Here is an 18,293-nt window from a genome sequence, read left to right as displayed (position 1 = left end):
CTCCATCTTTCCACCTCCAATTTGGTCTCCCTCTTCTCCTCGTTCCCTCCACCTCCGACACATATATCCTCTTGGTCAATCTCTCCTCACTCATTCTCTCCATGTGCCCAAACCATTTCAAAACACCCTCTTCTGCTCTCTCAACCACGCTCTTTTTATTTCCACACATCTCTCTTACCCTTACGTTACTTACTCGATCAAACCACCTCACACCACACATTGTCCTCAAACATCTCATTTCCAGCACATCCATCCTCCTGCGCACATCTCTATCCATAGCCCACGCCTCGCAACCATACAACATTGTTGGAACCACTATTCCCTCAAACATACCCATTTTTGCTTTCCGAGATAATGTTCTCGACTTCCACACATTTTTCAAGGCTCCCAAAATTTTCGCCCCCTCCCCCACCCTATGATCCACTTCCGCTTCCATGGTTCCATCCGCTGACAGATCCACTCCCAGATATCTAAAACACTTCACTTCCTCCAGTTTTTCTCCATTCAAACTCACCTCCCAATTGACTTGACCCTCACCCCTACTGTACCTAATAACCTTGCTCTTATTCACATTTACTCTCAACTTTCTTCTTCCACACACTTTACCAAACTCAGTCACCAGCTTCTGCAGTTTCTCACATGAATCAGCCACCAGCGCTGTATCATCAGCGAACAACAACTGACTCACTTCCCAAGCTCTCTCATCCCCAACAGACTTCATACTTGCCCCTCTTTCCAGGACTCTTGCATTTACCTCCCTTACAACCCCATCCATAAACAAATTAAACAACCATGGAGACATCACACACCCCTGCCGCAAACCTACATTCACTGAGAACCAATCACTTTCCTCTCTTCCTACACGTACACATGCCTTACATCCTCGATAAAAACTTTTCACTATAGAATGTGTGGAAGTCGAGAACATTATCTCGGAAAGCAAAAATGGGTATGTTGGAAGGAATAGTGGTTCCAACAATGTTGTATGGTTGCGAGGCGTGGGCTATGGATAGAGTTGTGCGCAAGAGGATGGATGTGCTGGAAATGAGATGTTTGAGGACAATGTGTGGTGTGAGGTGGTTTGATCGAGTGAGTAACGTAAGGGTAAGAGAGATGTGTGGAAATAAAAAGAGCGTGGTTGAGAGAGCAGAAGAGGGTGTTTTGAAGTGGTTTGGGCACATGGAGAGAATGAGTGAGGAAAGATTGACCAAGAGGATATATGTGTCGGAGGTGGAGGGAACGAGGAGAAGAGGGAGACCAAATTGGAAGTGGAAAGATGGAGTGAAAAAGATTTTGTGTGATCGGGGCCTGAACATGCAGGAGGGTGAAAGGAGGGCAAGGAATAGAGTGAATTGGAGCGATGTGGTATACCGGGGTTGACGTGCTGTCAGTGGATTGAATCAAGGCATGTGAAGCGTCTGGGGTAAACCATGGAAAGCTGTGTAGGTATGTATATTTGCGTGTGTGGACGTATGTATATACATGTGTATGGGGGGGGGGGGGTTGGGCCATTTCTTTCGTCTGTTTCCTTGCGCTACCTCGCAAACGCGGGAGACAGCGACAAAGTATAAAAAAAAAAGATGTGTGTGTGTGTGTATGGGCGTATGTATGTGTGTGTGTATGTGTATATATATATATATATATATATATATATATATATATATATATATATATATATATATATATATATATTTTTTTTTTATACTTTGTCGCTGTATATATATATATATATATATATATATATATATATATATATATATATATATATATATATATATTATTTTTTTATTATACTTTGTCGCTGTCTCCCGCGTTTGTGAGGTAGCGCAAGGAAACAGACGAAAGAAATGGCCCAAACCCCCCCCCCCCCCCCCCCCCCATACACATGTATATACATACGTCCACACACGCAAATATACATGCCTACACAGCTTTCCATGGTTTACCCCAGACGCTTCACATGCCCTGCTTCAATCCACTGACAGCACGTCAACCCCGGTATACCACATCGCTCCAATTCACTCTATTCCTTGCCCTCCTTTCACCCTCCTGCATGTTCAGGCCCCGATCATACAAAATCTTTTTCACTCCATCTTTCCACCTCCAATTTGGTCTCCCTCTTCTCCTTGTTCCCTCCACCTCCGACACATATATCCTCTTGGTCAATCTTTCCTCACTCATCCTCTCCATGTGCCCAAACCACTTCAACACACCCTCTTCTGCTCTCTCAACCACGCTCTTTTTATTTCCACACATCTCTCTTACCCTTACGTTACTCACTCGATCAAACCACCTCACACCACACATTGTCCTCAAACATCTCATTTCCAGCACATCCATCCTCCTGCGCACAACTCTATCCATAGCCCATGCCTCGCAACCATACAACATTGTTGGAACCACTATTCCTTGAAACATACCCATTTTTGCTTTCCGAGATAATGTTCTCGACTTCCACACATTCTTCAAGGCCCCCAGGATTTTCGCCCCCTCCCCCACCCTATGATCCACTTCCGCTTCCATGGTTCCATCCGCTGCCAGATCCACTCCCAGATATCTAAAACACTTCACTTCCTCCAGTTTTTCTCCATTCAAACTCGCCTCCCAATTGACTTGACCCTCAACCCTACTGTACCTAATAACCTTGCTCTTATTCACATTTACTCTTAACTTTCTTCTTCCACACACTATTCCAAACTCAGTCACCAGCTTCTGCAGTTTCTCACATGAATCAGCCACCAGCGCTGGGGATAGGGGTGAAAGAATACTTCCCACGCATTCCTCGCGTGTCGTAGAAAGCGACTAGAGGGGACGGGAGCGGGGGGCCAGAAATCCTCCCCTCGTATTTTTTTAACTTTCTAAAATGGGAAACAGAAGAAGGAGTCACGCGGGGAGTGCTCATCCTCCTCGAAGGCTCAGATTGGGGTGCCTAAATGTGTGTGGATGTAACCAAGATATGAAAAAAGGAGAGATAGGTAGTATGTTTGAGGAAAGGAACCTGGATGTTTTGGCTCTGAGTGAAACGAAGCTCAAGGGTAAAGGGGAAGAGTGGTTTGGGAATGTCTTGGGAGTAAAGTCAGGGGTTAGTGAGAAGACAAGAGCAAGGGAAGGAGTAGCAATACTCCTGAAACAGGAGTTGTGGGAGTATGTGATAGAATGTAAGAAGGTAAATTCTCGATTAATATGGGTAAAACTGAAAGTTGATGGAGAGAGATGGTTGATTATTGGTGCATATGCACCTGGGCATGAGAAGAAAGATCATGAGAGGCAAGTGTTTTGGGAGCAGCTGAATGAGTGTGTTAGTGGTTTTGATGCACGAGACCGGGTTATAGTGATGGGTGATTTGAATGCAAAGGTGAGTAATGTGGCAGTTGAGGGAATAATTGGTATACATGGGGTGTTCAGTGTTGTAAATGGAAATGGTGAAGAGCTTGTAGACTTATGTGCTGAAAAAGGACTGATGATTGGGAATACCTGGTTTAAAAAGCGAGATATACATAAGTATACTTATGTTAGTAGGAGAGATGGCCAGAGAGCGTTATTGGATTACGTGTTAATTGACAGGCGCGCGAAAGAGAGACTTTTGGATGTTAATGTGCTGAGAGGTGCAACTGGAGGGATGTCTGATCATTATCTTGTGGAGGCTAAGGTGAAGATTTGTATGGGTTTTCAGAAAAGAAGAGTGAATGTTGGGGTGAAGAGGATGGTGATAGTAAGTGAGCTTGGGAAGGAGACTTGTGTGAGGAAGTACCAGGAGAGACTGAGTACAGAATGGAAAAAGGTGAGAACAATGGAAGTAAGGGGAGTGGGGGAGGAATGGGATGTATTTAGGGAATCAGTGATGGATTGCGCAAAAGATGCTTGTGGCATGAGAAGAGTGGGAGGTGGGTTGATTAGAAAGGGTAGTGAGTGGTGGGATGAAGAAGTAAGAGTATTAGTGAAAGAGAAGAGAGAGGCATTTGGACAATTTTTGCAGGGAAAAAATGAAATTGAGTGGGAGATGTATAAAAGAAAGAGACAGGAGGTCAAGAGAAAGGTGCAAGAGGTGAAAAAAAGGGCAAATGAGAGTTGGGGTGAGAGAGTATCATTAAATTTTAGGGAGAATAAAAAGATGTTCTGGAAGGAGGTAAATAAAGTGCGTAAGACAAGGGAGCAAATGGGAACTTCAGTGAAGGGCGGAAATGGGGAGGTGATAACAAGTAGTGGTGATGTGAGAGGGAGATGGAGTGAGTATTTTGAAGGTTTGTTGAATGTGTTTGATGATAGAGTGGCAGATATAGGGTGTTTTGGTCGAGGTGGTGTGCAAAGTGAGAGGGTTAGGGAAAATGATTTGGTAAACAGAGAAGAGGTAGTAAAAGCTTTGCGGAAGATGAAAGCCGGCAAGGCAGCAGGTTTGGATGGTATTGCAGTGGAATTTATTAAAAAAGGGGGTGACTGTATTGTTGACTGGTTGGTAAGGTTATTTAATGTATGTATGACTCATGGTGAGGTGCCTGAGGATTGGCGGAATGCGTGCATAGTGCCATTGTACAAAGGCAAAGGGGATAAGAGTGAGTGCTCAAATTACAGAGGTATAAGTTTGTTGAGTATTCCTGGTAAATTATATGGGAGGATATTGATTGAGAGGGTGAAGGCATGTACAGAGCATCAGATTGGGGAAGAGCAGTGTGGTTTCAGAAGTGGTAGAGGATGTGTGGATCAGGTGTTTGCTTTGAAGAATGTATGTGAAAAATACTTAGAAAAGCAAATGGATTTGTATGTAGCATTTATGGATCTGGAGAAGGCATATGATAGAGTTGATAGAGATGCTCTGTGGAAGGTATTAAGAATATATGGTGTGGGAGGCAAGTTGTTAGAAGCAGTGAAAAGTTTTTATCGAGGATATAAGGCATGTGTACGTGTAGGAAGAGAGGAAAGTGATTGGTTGTCAGTGAATGTAGGTTTGCGGCAGGGGTGTGTGATGTCTCCATGGTTGTTTAATTTGTTTATGGAACGGGTGGTTAGGGAGGTGAATGCAAGAGTTTTGGAAAGAGGGGCAAGTATGAAGTCTGTTGTGGATGAGAGAGCTTGGGAAGTGAGTCAGTTGTTGTTCGCTGATGATACAGCGCTGGTGGCTGATTCATGTGAGAAACTGCAGAAGCTGGTGACTGAGTTTGGTAAAGTGTGTGAAAGAAGAAAGTTAAGAGTAAATGTGAATAAGAGCAAGGTTATTAGGTACAGTAGGGTTGAGGGTCAAGTCAATTGGGAGGTGAGTTTGAATGGAGACAAACTTGAGGAAGTGAAGTGTTTTAGATATCTGGGAGTGGATCTGGCAGCGGATGGAACCATGGAAGCGGAAGTGGATCATAGGGTGGGGGAGGGGGCGAAAATTCTGGGAGCCTTGAAGAATGTGTGGAAGTCAAGAACATTATCTCAGAAAGCAAAAATGGGTATGTTTGAAGGAATAGTGGTTCCAACAATGTTGTATGGTTGCGAGGCGTGGGCTATTGATAGAGCTGTGCGCAGGAGGATAGATGTGCTGGAAATGAGATGTTTGAGGACAATGTGTGGTGTGAGATGGTTTGATCGAGTAAGTAACGTAAGGGTAAGAGAGATGTGTGGAAATAAAAAGAGCGTGGTTGAGAGAGCAGAAGAGGGTGTTTTGAAATGGTTCGGGCACATGGAGAGAATGAGTGAGGAAAGATTGACCAAGAGAATGTATGTGTCGGAGGTGGAGGGAACGAGGAGAAGAGGGAGACCAAATTGGAGGTGGAAAGATGGAGTGAAAAAGATTTTGTGTGATCGGGGCCTGAACATGCAGGAGGGTGAAAGGAGGGCAAGGAATAGAGTGAATTGGAGCGATGTGGTATACCGGGGTTGACGTGCTGTCAGTGGATTGAATCAAGTCATGTGAAGCGTCTGGGGTAAACCATGGAAAGCTGTGTAGGTATGTATATTTGCGTGTGTGGATGTATGTATATACATGTGTATGGGGGTGGGTTGGGCCATTTCTTTCGTCTGTTTCCTTGCGCTACCTCGCAAACGCGGGAGACAGCGACAAACCAAAAAAAAAATATATATATATTTTTTTTTTTTTTTTTTCATACGATTCGCCATTTCCCGCATTTGCGAGGTAGCATTAAGAACAGAGGACTGGGCCTTAGAGGGAAAATCCTCACCTGGCCCCCTTCTCTGTTCCTTCTTTTGGAAAATTAAAAAAAAAAAACGAGAGGGGAGGATTTCCAGCCACCCGCTCCCTCCCCTTTTAGTCGCCTTCTACGACACGCAGGGAATACGTGGGAAGTATTCTTTTTCCCCTATCCCCAGGGATAATACTTGTGTATATATCACTTTTTAAACCAGGTATTCCTAATCACCATTCTCTTTTCAGTAAACAAATCCACAAGGTCTTCACCCACCATTTCCATTTACAACACTGAATATGCCAGGCACACTAATTATACCCCCATCTGCCATGTTATTCACCTTTGCATTCAAATCCCTCGTTTTTAATACCCAGTCTCATGGACCAAAACTACTGACACACTAACTCAGCTGCTCCCAAAACACTTGCCTCTCAAGATCTTTCTTCTCATGACTAGGTGCATCAGCAACAATAATCACCCATCTCTCACCATCCACTTTCAGTTTTACCCACATCAATCTAGAATTTACTTCCTTACACTCTGTCACACACTCCCATGACTCCTACTACCAACTTCAGTAGTAGTGCTACTCCTTCTGTAGTTCTTGTCCTCTCACCAACCCCTGCTTTTATTCCTTAGATGTTTCCAAACCATTATTCCTTTTACCCTTGAACTTTGTTTCACTCAGAGCCAGAACATCCAGGTTTCTTTTCTTAAACATACTACCTATCTTTCCTTTCTTCTCATCTTGGTACATCCACACACATTCAGACTCCACAATCTGAGTCCTTAAGGAGGATGAGCACTCCCCACTTGACTCCTTCTTCTGTTTATATATATATATATATATATATATATATATATATATATATTATCCCTGGGGATAGGGGAGAAAGAATACTTCCCACGTATTCCCTGCGTGTCGTAGAAGGCGACTAAAAGGGAAGGGAGCGGGGGGCTGGAAATCCTCCCCTATCGTTTTTTTTTTTAATTTTCCAAAAGAAGGAACAGAGAAGGGGGCCAGGTGAGGATATTCCCTCAAAGGCCCAGTCCTCTGTTCTTAACGCTACCTCGCTATCGCGGGAAATGGCGAATAGTATGGAAAAAAAAAAAAAAATATATATATATATATATATATATATATATATATATATATAGTTTGTTTTATAAATTGTTTCTTACATTTTTCATATGTATATATATGTATGTGTGTGTGTATGTGCGTATGTATGTGTATGTGTGTGTGTGTGTATATGTATATATATATGTATATTATCCCTGGGGATAGGGGTGAAAGAATACTTCCCACGTATTCCTCGCGTGTCGTAGAAAGCGACTAGAGGGGACGGGAGCGGGGGGCCGGAAATCCTCCCCTCCTTGTATTAACTTTCTAAAATGGGAAACAGAAGAAGGAGTCACGCGGGGAGTGATCATCCTCCTCGAAGGCTCAGAGTGGGATGCCTAAATGTGTGTGGATGTAACCAAGATGTGAAAAAAGGAGAGATAGGTAGTATGTTTGAGGAAAGGAACCTGGATGTTTTGGCTCTGAGTGAAACGAAGCTCAAGGGTAAAGGGGAAGAGTGGTTTGGAAATGTCTGGGGAGTGAAGTCAGGGGTTAGTGAGAGGACAAGAGCAAGGGAAGGAGTAGCAATACTCCTGAAACAGGAGTTGTGGGAGTATGTGATAGAATGCAAGAAAGTAAATTCTCGATTAATATGGGTAAAACTGAAAGTTGATGGAGAGAGGTGGGTGATTATTGGTGCATATGCACCTGGGCATGAGAAGAAAGATCATGAGAGGCAAGTGTTTTGGGAGCAGCTAAATGAGTGTGTTAGCGGTTTTGATGCACGAGACCGGGTTATAGTGATGGGTGATTTGAATGCAAAGGTGAGTAATGTGGCAGTTGAGGGAATAATTGGTATGCATGGGGTGTTCAGTGTTGTAAATGGAAATGGTGAAGAGCTTGTAGATTTATGTGCTGAAAAAGGACTGATGATTGGGAATACCTGGTTTAAAAAGCGAGATATACATAAGTATACTTATGTAAGTAGGAGAGATGGCCAGAGAGCGTTATTGGATTACGTGTTAATTGACAGGCGCGCGAAAGAGAGACTTTTGGATGTTAATGTGCTGAGAGGTGCAACTGGAGGGATGTCTGATCATTATCTTGTGGAGGCTAAGGTGAAGATTAGTATGGGTTTTCAGAAAAGAGGAGTGAATGTTGGGGTGAAGAAGGTGGTGAGAGTAAGTGAGCTTGGGAAGGAGACCTGTGTGGGGAAGTACCAGGAGAGACTGTGTACAGAATGGAAAAAGGTGAGAACAATGGAAGTAAGGGGAGTGGGGGAGGAATGGGATGTATTTAGGGAATCAGTGATGGATTGCGCAAAAGATGCTTGTGGCATGAGAAGAGTGGGAGGTGGGCTGTTTAGAAAGGGTAGTGAGTGGTGGGATGAAGAAGTAAGAGTATTAGTGAAAGAGAAGGGAGAGGCATTTGGACGATTTTTGCAGGGAAAAAATGCAATTGAGTGGGAGAAGTATAAAAGAAAGAGACAGGAGGTCAAGAGAAAGGTGCAAGAGGTGAAAAAAAGGGCAAATGAGAGTTGGGGTGAGAGACTATCAGTAAATTTTAGGGAGAATAAAAAGATGTTCTGGAAGGAGGTAAATAGGGTGCGTAAGACAAGGGAGCAAATGGGAACTTCAGTGAAGGGCGCAAATGGGGAGGTGATAACAAGTAGCGGTGATGTGAGAAGGAGATGGAATGAGTATTTTGAAGGTTTGTTGAATGTGTCTGATGACAGAGTGGCAGATATAGGGTGTTTTGGTCGAGGTGGTGTGCAAAGTGAGAGGGTTAGGGAAAATGATTTGGTAAACAGAGAAGAGGTAGTAAAAGCTTTGCGGAAGATGAAAGCCGGCAAGGCAGCAGGTTTGGATGGTATTGCAGTGGAATTTATTAAAAAAGGGGGTGACTGTATTGTTGACTGGTTGGTAAGGTTATTTAATGTATGTATGACTCATGGTGAGGTGCCTGAGGATTGGCGGAATGCGTGCATAGTGCCATTGTACAAAGGCAAAGGGGATAAGAGTGAGTGCTCAAATTACAGAGGTATAAGTTTGTTGAGTATTCCTGGTAAATTATATGGGAGGGTATTGATCGAGAGGGTGAAGGCATGTACAGAGCATCAGATTGGGGAAGAGCAGTGCGGTTTCAGAAGTGGTAGAGGATGTGTGGATCAGGTGTTTGCTTTGAAGAATGTATGTGAGAAATACTTAGAAAAGCAAATGGATTTGTATGTAGCATTTATGGATCTGGAGAAGGCATATGATAGAGTTGATAGAGATGCTCTGTGGAAGGTATTAAGAATATATGGTGTGGGAGGCAAGTTGTTAGAAGCAGTGAAAAGTTTTTATCGAGGATGTAAGGCATGTGTACGTGTAGGAAGAGAGGAAAGTGATTGGTTCTCAGTGAATGTAGGTTTGCGGCAGGGGTGTGTGATGTCTCCATGGTTGTTTAATTTGTTTATGGATGGGGTTGTAAGGGAGGTAAATGCAAGAGTCCTGGAAAGAGGGGCAAGTATGAAGTCTGTTGGGGATGAGAGAGCTTGGGAAGTGAGTCAGTTGTTGTTCGCTGATGACACAGCGCTGGTGGCTGATTCATGTGAGAAACTGCAGAAGCTGGTGACTGAGTTTGGTAAAGTGTGTGGAAGAAGAAAGTTGAGAGTAAATGTGAATAAGAGCAAGGTTATTAGGTACAGTAGGGGTGAGGGTCAAGTCAATTGGGAGGTGAGTTTGAATGGAGAAAAACTGGAGGAAGTGAAGTGTTTTAGATATCTGGGAGTGGATCTGTCAGCGGATGGAACCATGGAAGCGGAAGTGGATCATAGGGTGGGGGAGGGGGCGAAAATTTTGGGAGCCTTGAAAAATGTGTGGAAGTCGAGAACATTATCTCGGAAAGCGAAAATGGGTATGTTTGAGGGAATAGTGGTTCCAACAATGTTGTATGGTTGCGAGGCGTGGGCTATGGATAGAGATGTGCGCAGGAGGATGGATGTGCTGGAAATGAGATGTTTGAGGACAATGTGTGGTGTGAGGTGGTTTGATCGAGTAAGTAACGTAAGGGTAAGAGAGATGTGTGGAAATAAAAAGAGCGTGGTTGAGAGAGCAGAAGAGGGTGTTTTGAAATGGTTTGGGCACATGGAGAGAATGAGTGAGGAGAGATTGACCAAGAGGATATATGTGTCGGAGGTGGAGGGAACGAGGAGAAGAGGGAGACCAAATTGGAGGTGGAAAGATGGAGTGAAAAAGATTTTGTGTGATCGGGGCCTGAACATGCAGGAGGGTGAAAGGAGGGCAAGGAATAGAGTGAATTGGAGTCATGTGGTATACAGGGGTTGACGTGCTGTCAGTGGATTGAATCAAGGCATGTGAAGCGTCTGGGGTAAACCATGGAAAGCTGTGTAGGTATGTATATTTGCGTGTGTGGACGTGTGTATGTACATGTGTATGGGGGGGGGGGGGGGTTGGGCCATTTCTTTCGTCTGTTTCCTTGCGCTACCTCGCAAACGCGGGAGACAGCGACAAAGTATAAAAAAAAAAAAAAAAAAAAAAAATATATATATATATATATATGTATATGTATGAGGAGAAGTGGGAGACCAAATTGGAGGTGGAAAGATGTAGTGAAAAAGATTCTGAGTGATCGGGGCCTGAACATGCAGGAGGGTGAAAGGCGGGCAAGGAATAGAGTGAATTGGATCGATGTGGTGTACCGGGGTCAACGTGCTGTCAATGGATTGAATCAGGGCATGTGAAGCGTCTGGGGTAAACCATGGAAAGTTATATGGGGCCTGGATGTGGAAAGGGAGCTGTGGTTTCAGGCATTATTGCATGACAGCTAGAGACTGAGTGTGAATGAATGGGGCCTTTGTTGTCTTTTCCTAGCGCTACCTCGCACACATGAGGGGGGAGGGGGATGTTATTCCATGTGTGGCGAGGTGGCGATGGGAATGAATAAAGGCAGACAGTTTGAATTGTGTGCATGTGTATATATATATATATATATTTTTTTTTTTTTTTTTATACTTTGTCGCTGTCTCCCGCGTTTGCGAGGTAGCGCAAGGAAACAGACGAAAGAAATGGCCCAACCCCCCCCTCCCCCCCATACACATGTATATACATACGTTCACACACGCAAATATACATACCTACACAGCTTTCCATGGTTTACCCCAGACGCTTCACATGCCTTGATTCAATCCACTGACAGCACGTCAACCCCGGTATACCACATCGCTCCAATTCACTCTATTCCTTGCCCTCCTTTCACCCTCCTGCATGTTCAGGCCCCGATCACACAAAATCTTTTTCACTCCATCTTTCCACCTCCAATTTGGTCTCCCTCTTCTCCTCGTTCCCTCCACCTCCGACACATATATCCTCTTGGTCAATCTTTCCTCACTCATTCTCTCCAAGTGCCCAAACCACTTCAAAACACCCTCTTCTGCTCTCTCAACCACGCTCTTTTTATTTCCACACATCTCTCTTACCCCTACGTTACTCACTCGATCAAACCACCTCACACCACACATTGTCCTCAAACATCTCATTTCCAGCACATCCATCCTCCTGCGCACAACTCTATCCATAGCCCACGCCTCGCAACCATACAACATTGTTGGAACCACTATTCCTTCAAACATACCCATGTGTCTGTGTGTGTATATATATGTGTACATTGAGATGTATGGGTATGTATATTTGCATGTGTGAACGTGTATGTATATACATGTGTATGGAGGTGGGTTGGGCCATTTCTTTCGTCTGTTTCCTTGCGCTACCTCGCAAACGCGGGAGACAGCGACAAAGCAAAATAATAATAATAAAAATATATGCGTTGAAATGTATAGTTATGTATGTGTGAATGTGTATGTATATACATTTGTATGTGGGTGGGTTGGGCCATTCTTTCATTTGTTTCCTTGTGCTACCTCGCTAACGCAGGAGACTGACAAAGTATGATAAATGAATTAATGATAAATATTGAAAATACTACTTAACCAATCAACAATACTGTCCTTCCCTCTCTTGAGAAACTCATCTTTACTTCTATTTAGTCAAACAGCTTTGCCACACATTATATTACATAAGGCATTCACGACCTCTTCAATTTCTGCCAAACCACTTGCCATGACATTCTTTGCTTTATGTGGCTCCATATCCCAAAAACTCTACATCTACCACCCTGATATCTAACTCTTTCAGCAGCCCTTGAGAATACTTAATCCATCTCCTCTACACTTCTTCTTTGCTAGTTACCACTTTTCCACCTGTTTCTTTATTTGATGCTTCAATTTACTCATCTCTACCTTCCAAAAACATTTTTGTATTTACTTGAAATTTGCTTATAATTTCTCATTCCAACTCTCTTTTGCCTCTTTTTCATCTCCTGTTCCTTCCTCCTGATCTGTTATCACTTCCTTTTGTATATATCCCAATCTCTTGCACTCCTCCTCTGTAGATGCCTTCTAAAATACACACACCTTTTCTCTCACCAACAATGAGCTTCCTCATCCCTTCACTCGCTACCCATTCTCACATGCATACATCCCACCTTTCACATGCTTTTCCAGCCTTTCTTGTCATAGCTTACCAAGGAGATATGGGATAACTTTATTTGCATCACATGTTCATTATGATCCTCTTTGAATGATTCATAGACACATGGTTTTTTATCTTAAATCTTTGTAGGAAGATAGAAGACTATTATTTTTTAATGTGTTTTTGATAGTTGAAATAAAAAGTGAATATTGATTTAGAATGCAAAGATTATTAATGAATATTTTCTGTATTCAGGCAAACCCACAGCAGTTGCCTCAGCAGGTGGAGCAGATGGAACAGTTGGCTGCTGCTATTGCCCAGGAGAATGTTGGCATTGCCTGTGCCTTTATCCAGAAAACTGCCGCAGAAAAAGCTGTTAATGAAATGGATAAGCGATTAACACAGGTAATAAACTATTTTACTCATTTTTTTTTACCTTTTCTGTACTGTTAGGTGATTATGAATTGTATTCAGAGTAAGGTTTTTGCTATTTCTTTGCTTCTGTTATGAGATAGTGAATTGAATTCAGATTGGGTATTTTCTGTAAGTAAGAATTCATTACGTTATTTTGTATATTAATAGTACAGAGTTATACTATTAAGGTTAAAGGGAGTTGTGTCATTATTATTTCTCCCATGTGAAAGTCATTGTTTTTGTTCATATAATTGATTATCCCTGGGATAGGGGAGAAAGAATATTTCCCACGTATTCCCTGAGTGTCGTAAAAGGCGACTAAAGGGGACAGCAGCGGAGGGCTAGAAACCCTCCCCTCCTTGTATTTTAACTTTCTAAAAGGGGACAGAAGAACGAGTCATGCGGGGAGTGCTCATCCTCCTCAGAGGCTCAGATTGGGATGTCTAAATGTGTGTGGATGTAACCAAGATGAGAAAAAAAAGGAAATAGGAAGTATGTTTGGGGAAAGGAACCTGGATGTTTTGGCTCTGAGTGAAATGAAGCTCAAGGGTAAAGGGGAAGAGTGGTTTGGGAATGTCTTGGGCATAAAGTAAGGGGTTGGTGAGAGGACAAGAGCGAAGGAATGAGTAGCTCTACTCCTGAAACAGGAGTTGTGGGAGTGTGTGATAGAGAGTAAGAAAGTAAACTCTTGATTGATATGGGTAATATGAAAGTGGATGGAGAGAGGTGGGTGATTATTGGTGACTATGCACCTGGTCATGAGAAGAAAGATCCTGAGATGCGAGTGTTTTGGGAGCAGCTAAGTGAGTGTGTTAGCAGTTTTGATGCACAAGAAAGGTTATAGTGATGGGTGATTTGAATGCAAAGGTGAGGAATGTGGCAGTTGAGGGAATAATTGGTGTACATGGGATGTTCAGTGTTGTAAATGGAAATGGTGAAGAGCTTGTGTATTTGTGTGCTGTAAAAGGACTGGTGATTGGGACTACATGGTTTTAGAAAGAGAGAGATACATAAGTATACTTATGTATGTAGGAGAGATGGCCAGAGAGCGTTATTGGATCACATGTTGATTGATAGGCGCATGAAAGAGAGACTTTTAGATGTTAATGTGCTGAGTGGTGAAGGTGAATATTTGTAGAGGTTTTCAGAAAAGAAGAGAGAATGTTGAGGTGAAGAGAGTGGTGAGAATATGCGAGCTTGGAAAGGAGAGTTGTGTGAGGAAGTACCAGAAGAGATTGAGTGCAGAATGGAAAAAGGTGAGAGCAAAGAACGAAAGGGGAGTGGGGGAGGAATGGGATGTATTTGGGGAAGTAGTGATGGCTTGCACAAAAGATGCCTGTAGAATGAGAAAGGTGGGCGGTGGGCAGATTAGAAAGGATAGTCAGTGGTGGGAGGAAGAAGTAAGATTGTTAGTGAAAGAGAAGAGAGAGGCATTTGGACGATTTTTGCAGGGAAATAGTACAAATGACTGAGAGACGTGTAAAAGAAAGAGGCAGGAGGTCAAGAGAAAGGTGCAAAAGGTGAAAAAGAGGGCAAATGAGAGCCAGGGTGAGAGAGTACTGTTAAATTTTAGGGAAGATAAAAAGATGTTTTGGAAGGAGGCCAGTAAAGTGTGTAAGACAAGAGAACAAATGGGAACATCGGTGAAGGGGACTAATGGTGAGGTAATAACAAGTAGTGGTGATGTGAGAAGGAGATAGAGTGAGTATTTTGAAGGTTTGTTGAATGTGTTAGATGATAGAGTGGCAGATATAAGGTGTTTTGGTCGAGGTGGTGTGCAAAGTGAGAAGGTCTAGGAGAATGGTTTAGTAAACAGAGAAGAGGTAGTGAAAGCTTTGGGAAAGATGAAAGCCAGCAAGGCAGCGGGTTTGGATGGTATTTCAGTGGAATTTATGAAAAAAGGGGTGACTGTATTGTTGACTGGTTGGTGAGGATATTCAATGGAGGTATGGTTCATAGTGAAGTGCGTGAGGTTTGGCGGAATGCATGCATAGTGCCATTATACAAAGACAGAGGGGATAAAGATGAGTGTTCAAATTACAGACAGCGACAAAGTATAAGTTTGTTGAGTATTTTTGGGAAATTATATGGGAGGCTATTGATTGAGAGGGTTAAGTCATGTACAGAGCATCAGATTAGGGAATAGCAATTTGATTTCAGAAATGGTAGAGGATATGTGGATCAGGTGTTTGCTTTGAAGATTTTTTTTTTTTTTTTTTTTTTTTTTTTTTTTTTTATACTTTGTCGCTGTCTCCTGCGTTTGCGAGGTAGCGCAAGGAAACAGACGAAAGAAATGGCCCAACCCCCCCCCATACACATGTACATACACATGTCCACACACGCAAATATACATACCTACACAGCTTTCCATGGTTTACCCCAGACGCTTCACATGCCTTGATTCAATCCACTGACAGCACGTCAACCCCTGTATACCACATCGCTCCAATTCACTCTATTCCTTGCCCTCCTTTCACCCTCCTGCATGTTCAGGCCCCGATCACACAAAATCCTTTTCACTCCATCTTTCCACCTCCAATTTGGTCTCCCTCTTCTCCTCGTTCCCTTCACCTCCGACACATATATCCTCTTGGTCAATCTTTCCTCACTCATTCTCTCCATGTGCCCAAACCATTTCAAAACACCCTCTTCTGCTCTCTCAACCACGCTCTTTTTATTTCCACACATCTCTCTTACCCTTACGTTACTTACTCGATCAAACCACCTCACACCACACATTGTCCTCAAACATCTCATTTCCAGCACATCCATCCTCCTGCGCACAACTCTATCCATAGCCCACGCCTCGCAACCATACAACATTGTTGGAACTACTATTCCTTCAAACATACCCATTTTTGCTTTCCGGGATAATGTTCTCGACTTCCACACATTTTTCAAGGCTCCCAAAATTTTCGCCCCCTCCCCCACCCTATGATCCACTTCCGCTTCCATGGTTCCATCCGCTGACAGATCCACTCCCAGATATCTAAAACACTTCACTTCCTCCAGCCTCTCACCATTCAAACTCACCTCCCAATTGACTTGACCCTCAACCCTACTGTACCTAATAACCTTGCTCTTATTGACATTTACTCTTAACTTTCTTCTTCCACACACTTTACCAAACTCCGTCACCAGCTTCTGCAGTTTCTCACATGAATCCGCCACCAGCGCTGTATCATCAGCGAACAACAACTGACTCACTTCCCAAGCTCTCTCATCCCCAACAGACTTCATACTTGCCCCTCTTTCCAAAACTCTTGCATTTACCTCCCTAACAACCCCATCCATAAACAAATTAAACAACCATGGAGACATCACACACCCCTGCCGCAAACCTACATTCACTGAGAACCAATCACTTTCCTCTCTTCCTACACGTACACATGCCTTACATCCTCGATAAAAACTTTTCACTGCTTCTAACAACTTGCCTCCCACACCATATATTCTTAATACCTTCCACAGAGCATCTCTATCAACTCTATCATATGCCTTCTCCAGATCCATAAATGCTACATACAAATCCATTTGCTTTTCTAAGTATTTCTCACATACATTCTTCAAAGCAAACACCTGATCCACACATCCTCTACCACTTCTGAAACCACACTGCTCTTCCCCAATCTGATGCTCTGTACATGCCTTCACCCTCTCAATCAGTACCCTCCCATATAATTTACCAGGAATACTCAACAAACTTATACCTCTGTAATTTGAAGATATATGTGAGAAATACCTAGAAAAACAGACGGATTTGTATGTAGCATTTATGGATCTGGAGAAGGCATATGATAGAGTTGATAGAGATTCTCTGTGGAAGGTATGAAGAGTATATGGTGTGGAAGGTGAGTTGCTAGAAGCAGTGAAAAGTCTTTATCAAGGATGTAAGGCATGTGTACGAGTAGGAAGAGAGGAAAGTAATTGGTTCCCAGTGACTGTTGGATTGCGGCAGGGGTACGTGATATCCCTATCGTTGTTTAATTTGTTTATGGATGGGGTTGTTAGGGAGGTGAATGCAAGAGTTTTGGACAGAGGGGTAAGTATGCAGTCTGTTGTGGATGAGAGAGCTTGGGAAGTGAGTCAGTTGTTGTTTGCTGATGATACAGCACTGGTGGCTGATTCGGGTGAGAAGCTGCAGAAGTTTGTGACTGAGTTTGGTAAAGTGTGTAAAAGAAGAAAGCTGAGAGTAAATGTGAATAAGGGCAAGGTTATTAGGTTCAGTAGGGTTGAGGGATAAGTCAAGTGGGAGGTAAGTTTGAATTGAGAAAAACTGGAGGAGAAATGTTTTAGATATCTGGGAGTGTATTTAGCAGCAGATGGAACCATTGAAGAGGAAGTGAGTCACAGGGTGGGTGGGCGAGGGGGCAAAGGTTCTGGGAGCATTAAAAAATGTGTAGAAGGTGAGAACGTTATCTCGGAGATCAAAAATGGGTATGTTTGAAGGAATAGTGGTTGCAACAATGTTATATGGTTGTGAGGCATGGGCCATAGATAGGGTCGTGCGAAGAAGGGTGGATGTGTTGGAAATGAGATGTTTGAGGTCAATATGTTGTGTGAGGTGGTTTGATTGATTAAGTAATGAAAGGGTAAGAGAGATGTGTGGTAATAAAAAGATTGTGGTTGAGAGAGTAGATGAGGGTGTATGGAAATGGTTTGGTCACATGGAGAAAATGAGTGAGGAAAGATTGACAAAATGGATATATGTGTCAGAGGTGGAGGGAACAAGGAGAAGTGGGAGACCAAATTGGAGGTGGAAGAATGGAGAGAAAAAGATTTTGAGCGATCGGGGCCTGAACATGCAGGAGGGTGAAAGGCATGCAAGGAATAGAGTGAATTGGAATGTGTTGTACCAGGGGTGCATGTGCTGTCAATGGATTGAACTAGGGTATGTGAAGCGTCTGGGGTAAACCATGGAAATTTTTGTGGGGCCTGGATGTGGAAAGGGAGCTGTGGTTTCGGTGCATTACACATGACAGCTAGAGACTGAATGTGAATGAATGTGGCCTTTATTGTCTTTTCCTTGAGCTACCTTACATGTACGCTGGGGGAAGGGGGTGCCATTTCTTGTGTGGCGGGGTGGCGGCGGGAATGGATGAAGGCAGCATGTATGAATTTGTTATTATTATACTTTGTCGTTGACTCCTGCATTACCGA

At 43.1% G+C, this 18,293-nt stretch overlaps 1 protein-coding gene across 1 annotated transcript in view; it reads left to right on the top strand.

The window, feature by feature from the left end:
- Positions 1–18,293, top strand: part of Not1 (CCR4-NOT transcription complex subunit 1) — a 560,605-nt gene that overhangs the window by 404,750 nt on the left and 137,562 nt on the right. The window contains exon 26 of the mRNA XM_071695617.1: positions 12,975–13,124. Coding sequence (XP_071551718.1) covers positions 12,975–13,124 — 150 coding nt within the window. The remainder of the gene's footprint in view (positions 1–12,974; positions 13,125–18,293) is intronic.

The sequence above is a fragment of the Panulirus ornatus genome, chromosome 58, assembly GCF_036320965.1.
Source record: "Panulirus ornatus isolate Po-2019 chromosome 58, ASM3632096v1, whole genome shotgun sequence".
NCBI lineage: Eukaryota > Metazoa > Arthropoda > Malacostraca > Decapoda > Palinuridae > Panulirus > Panulirus ornatus.
The sequence above is the reverse complement of the archived record's forward strand: the minus strand, read 5'-3'. Positions and strand labels throughout refer to the sequence as shown.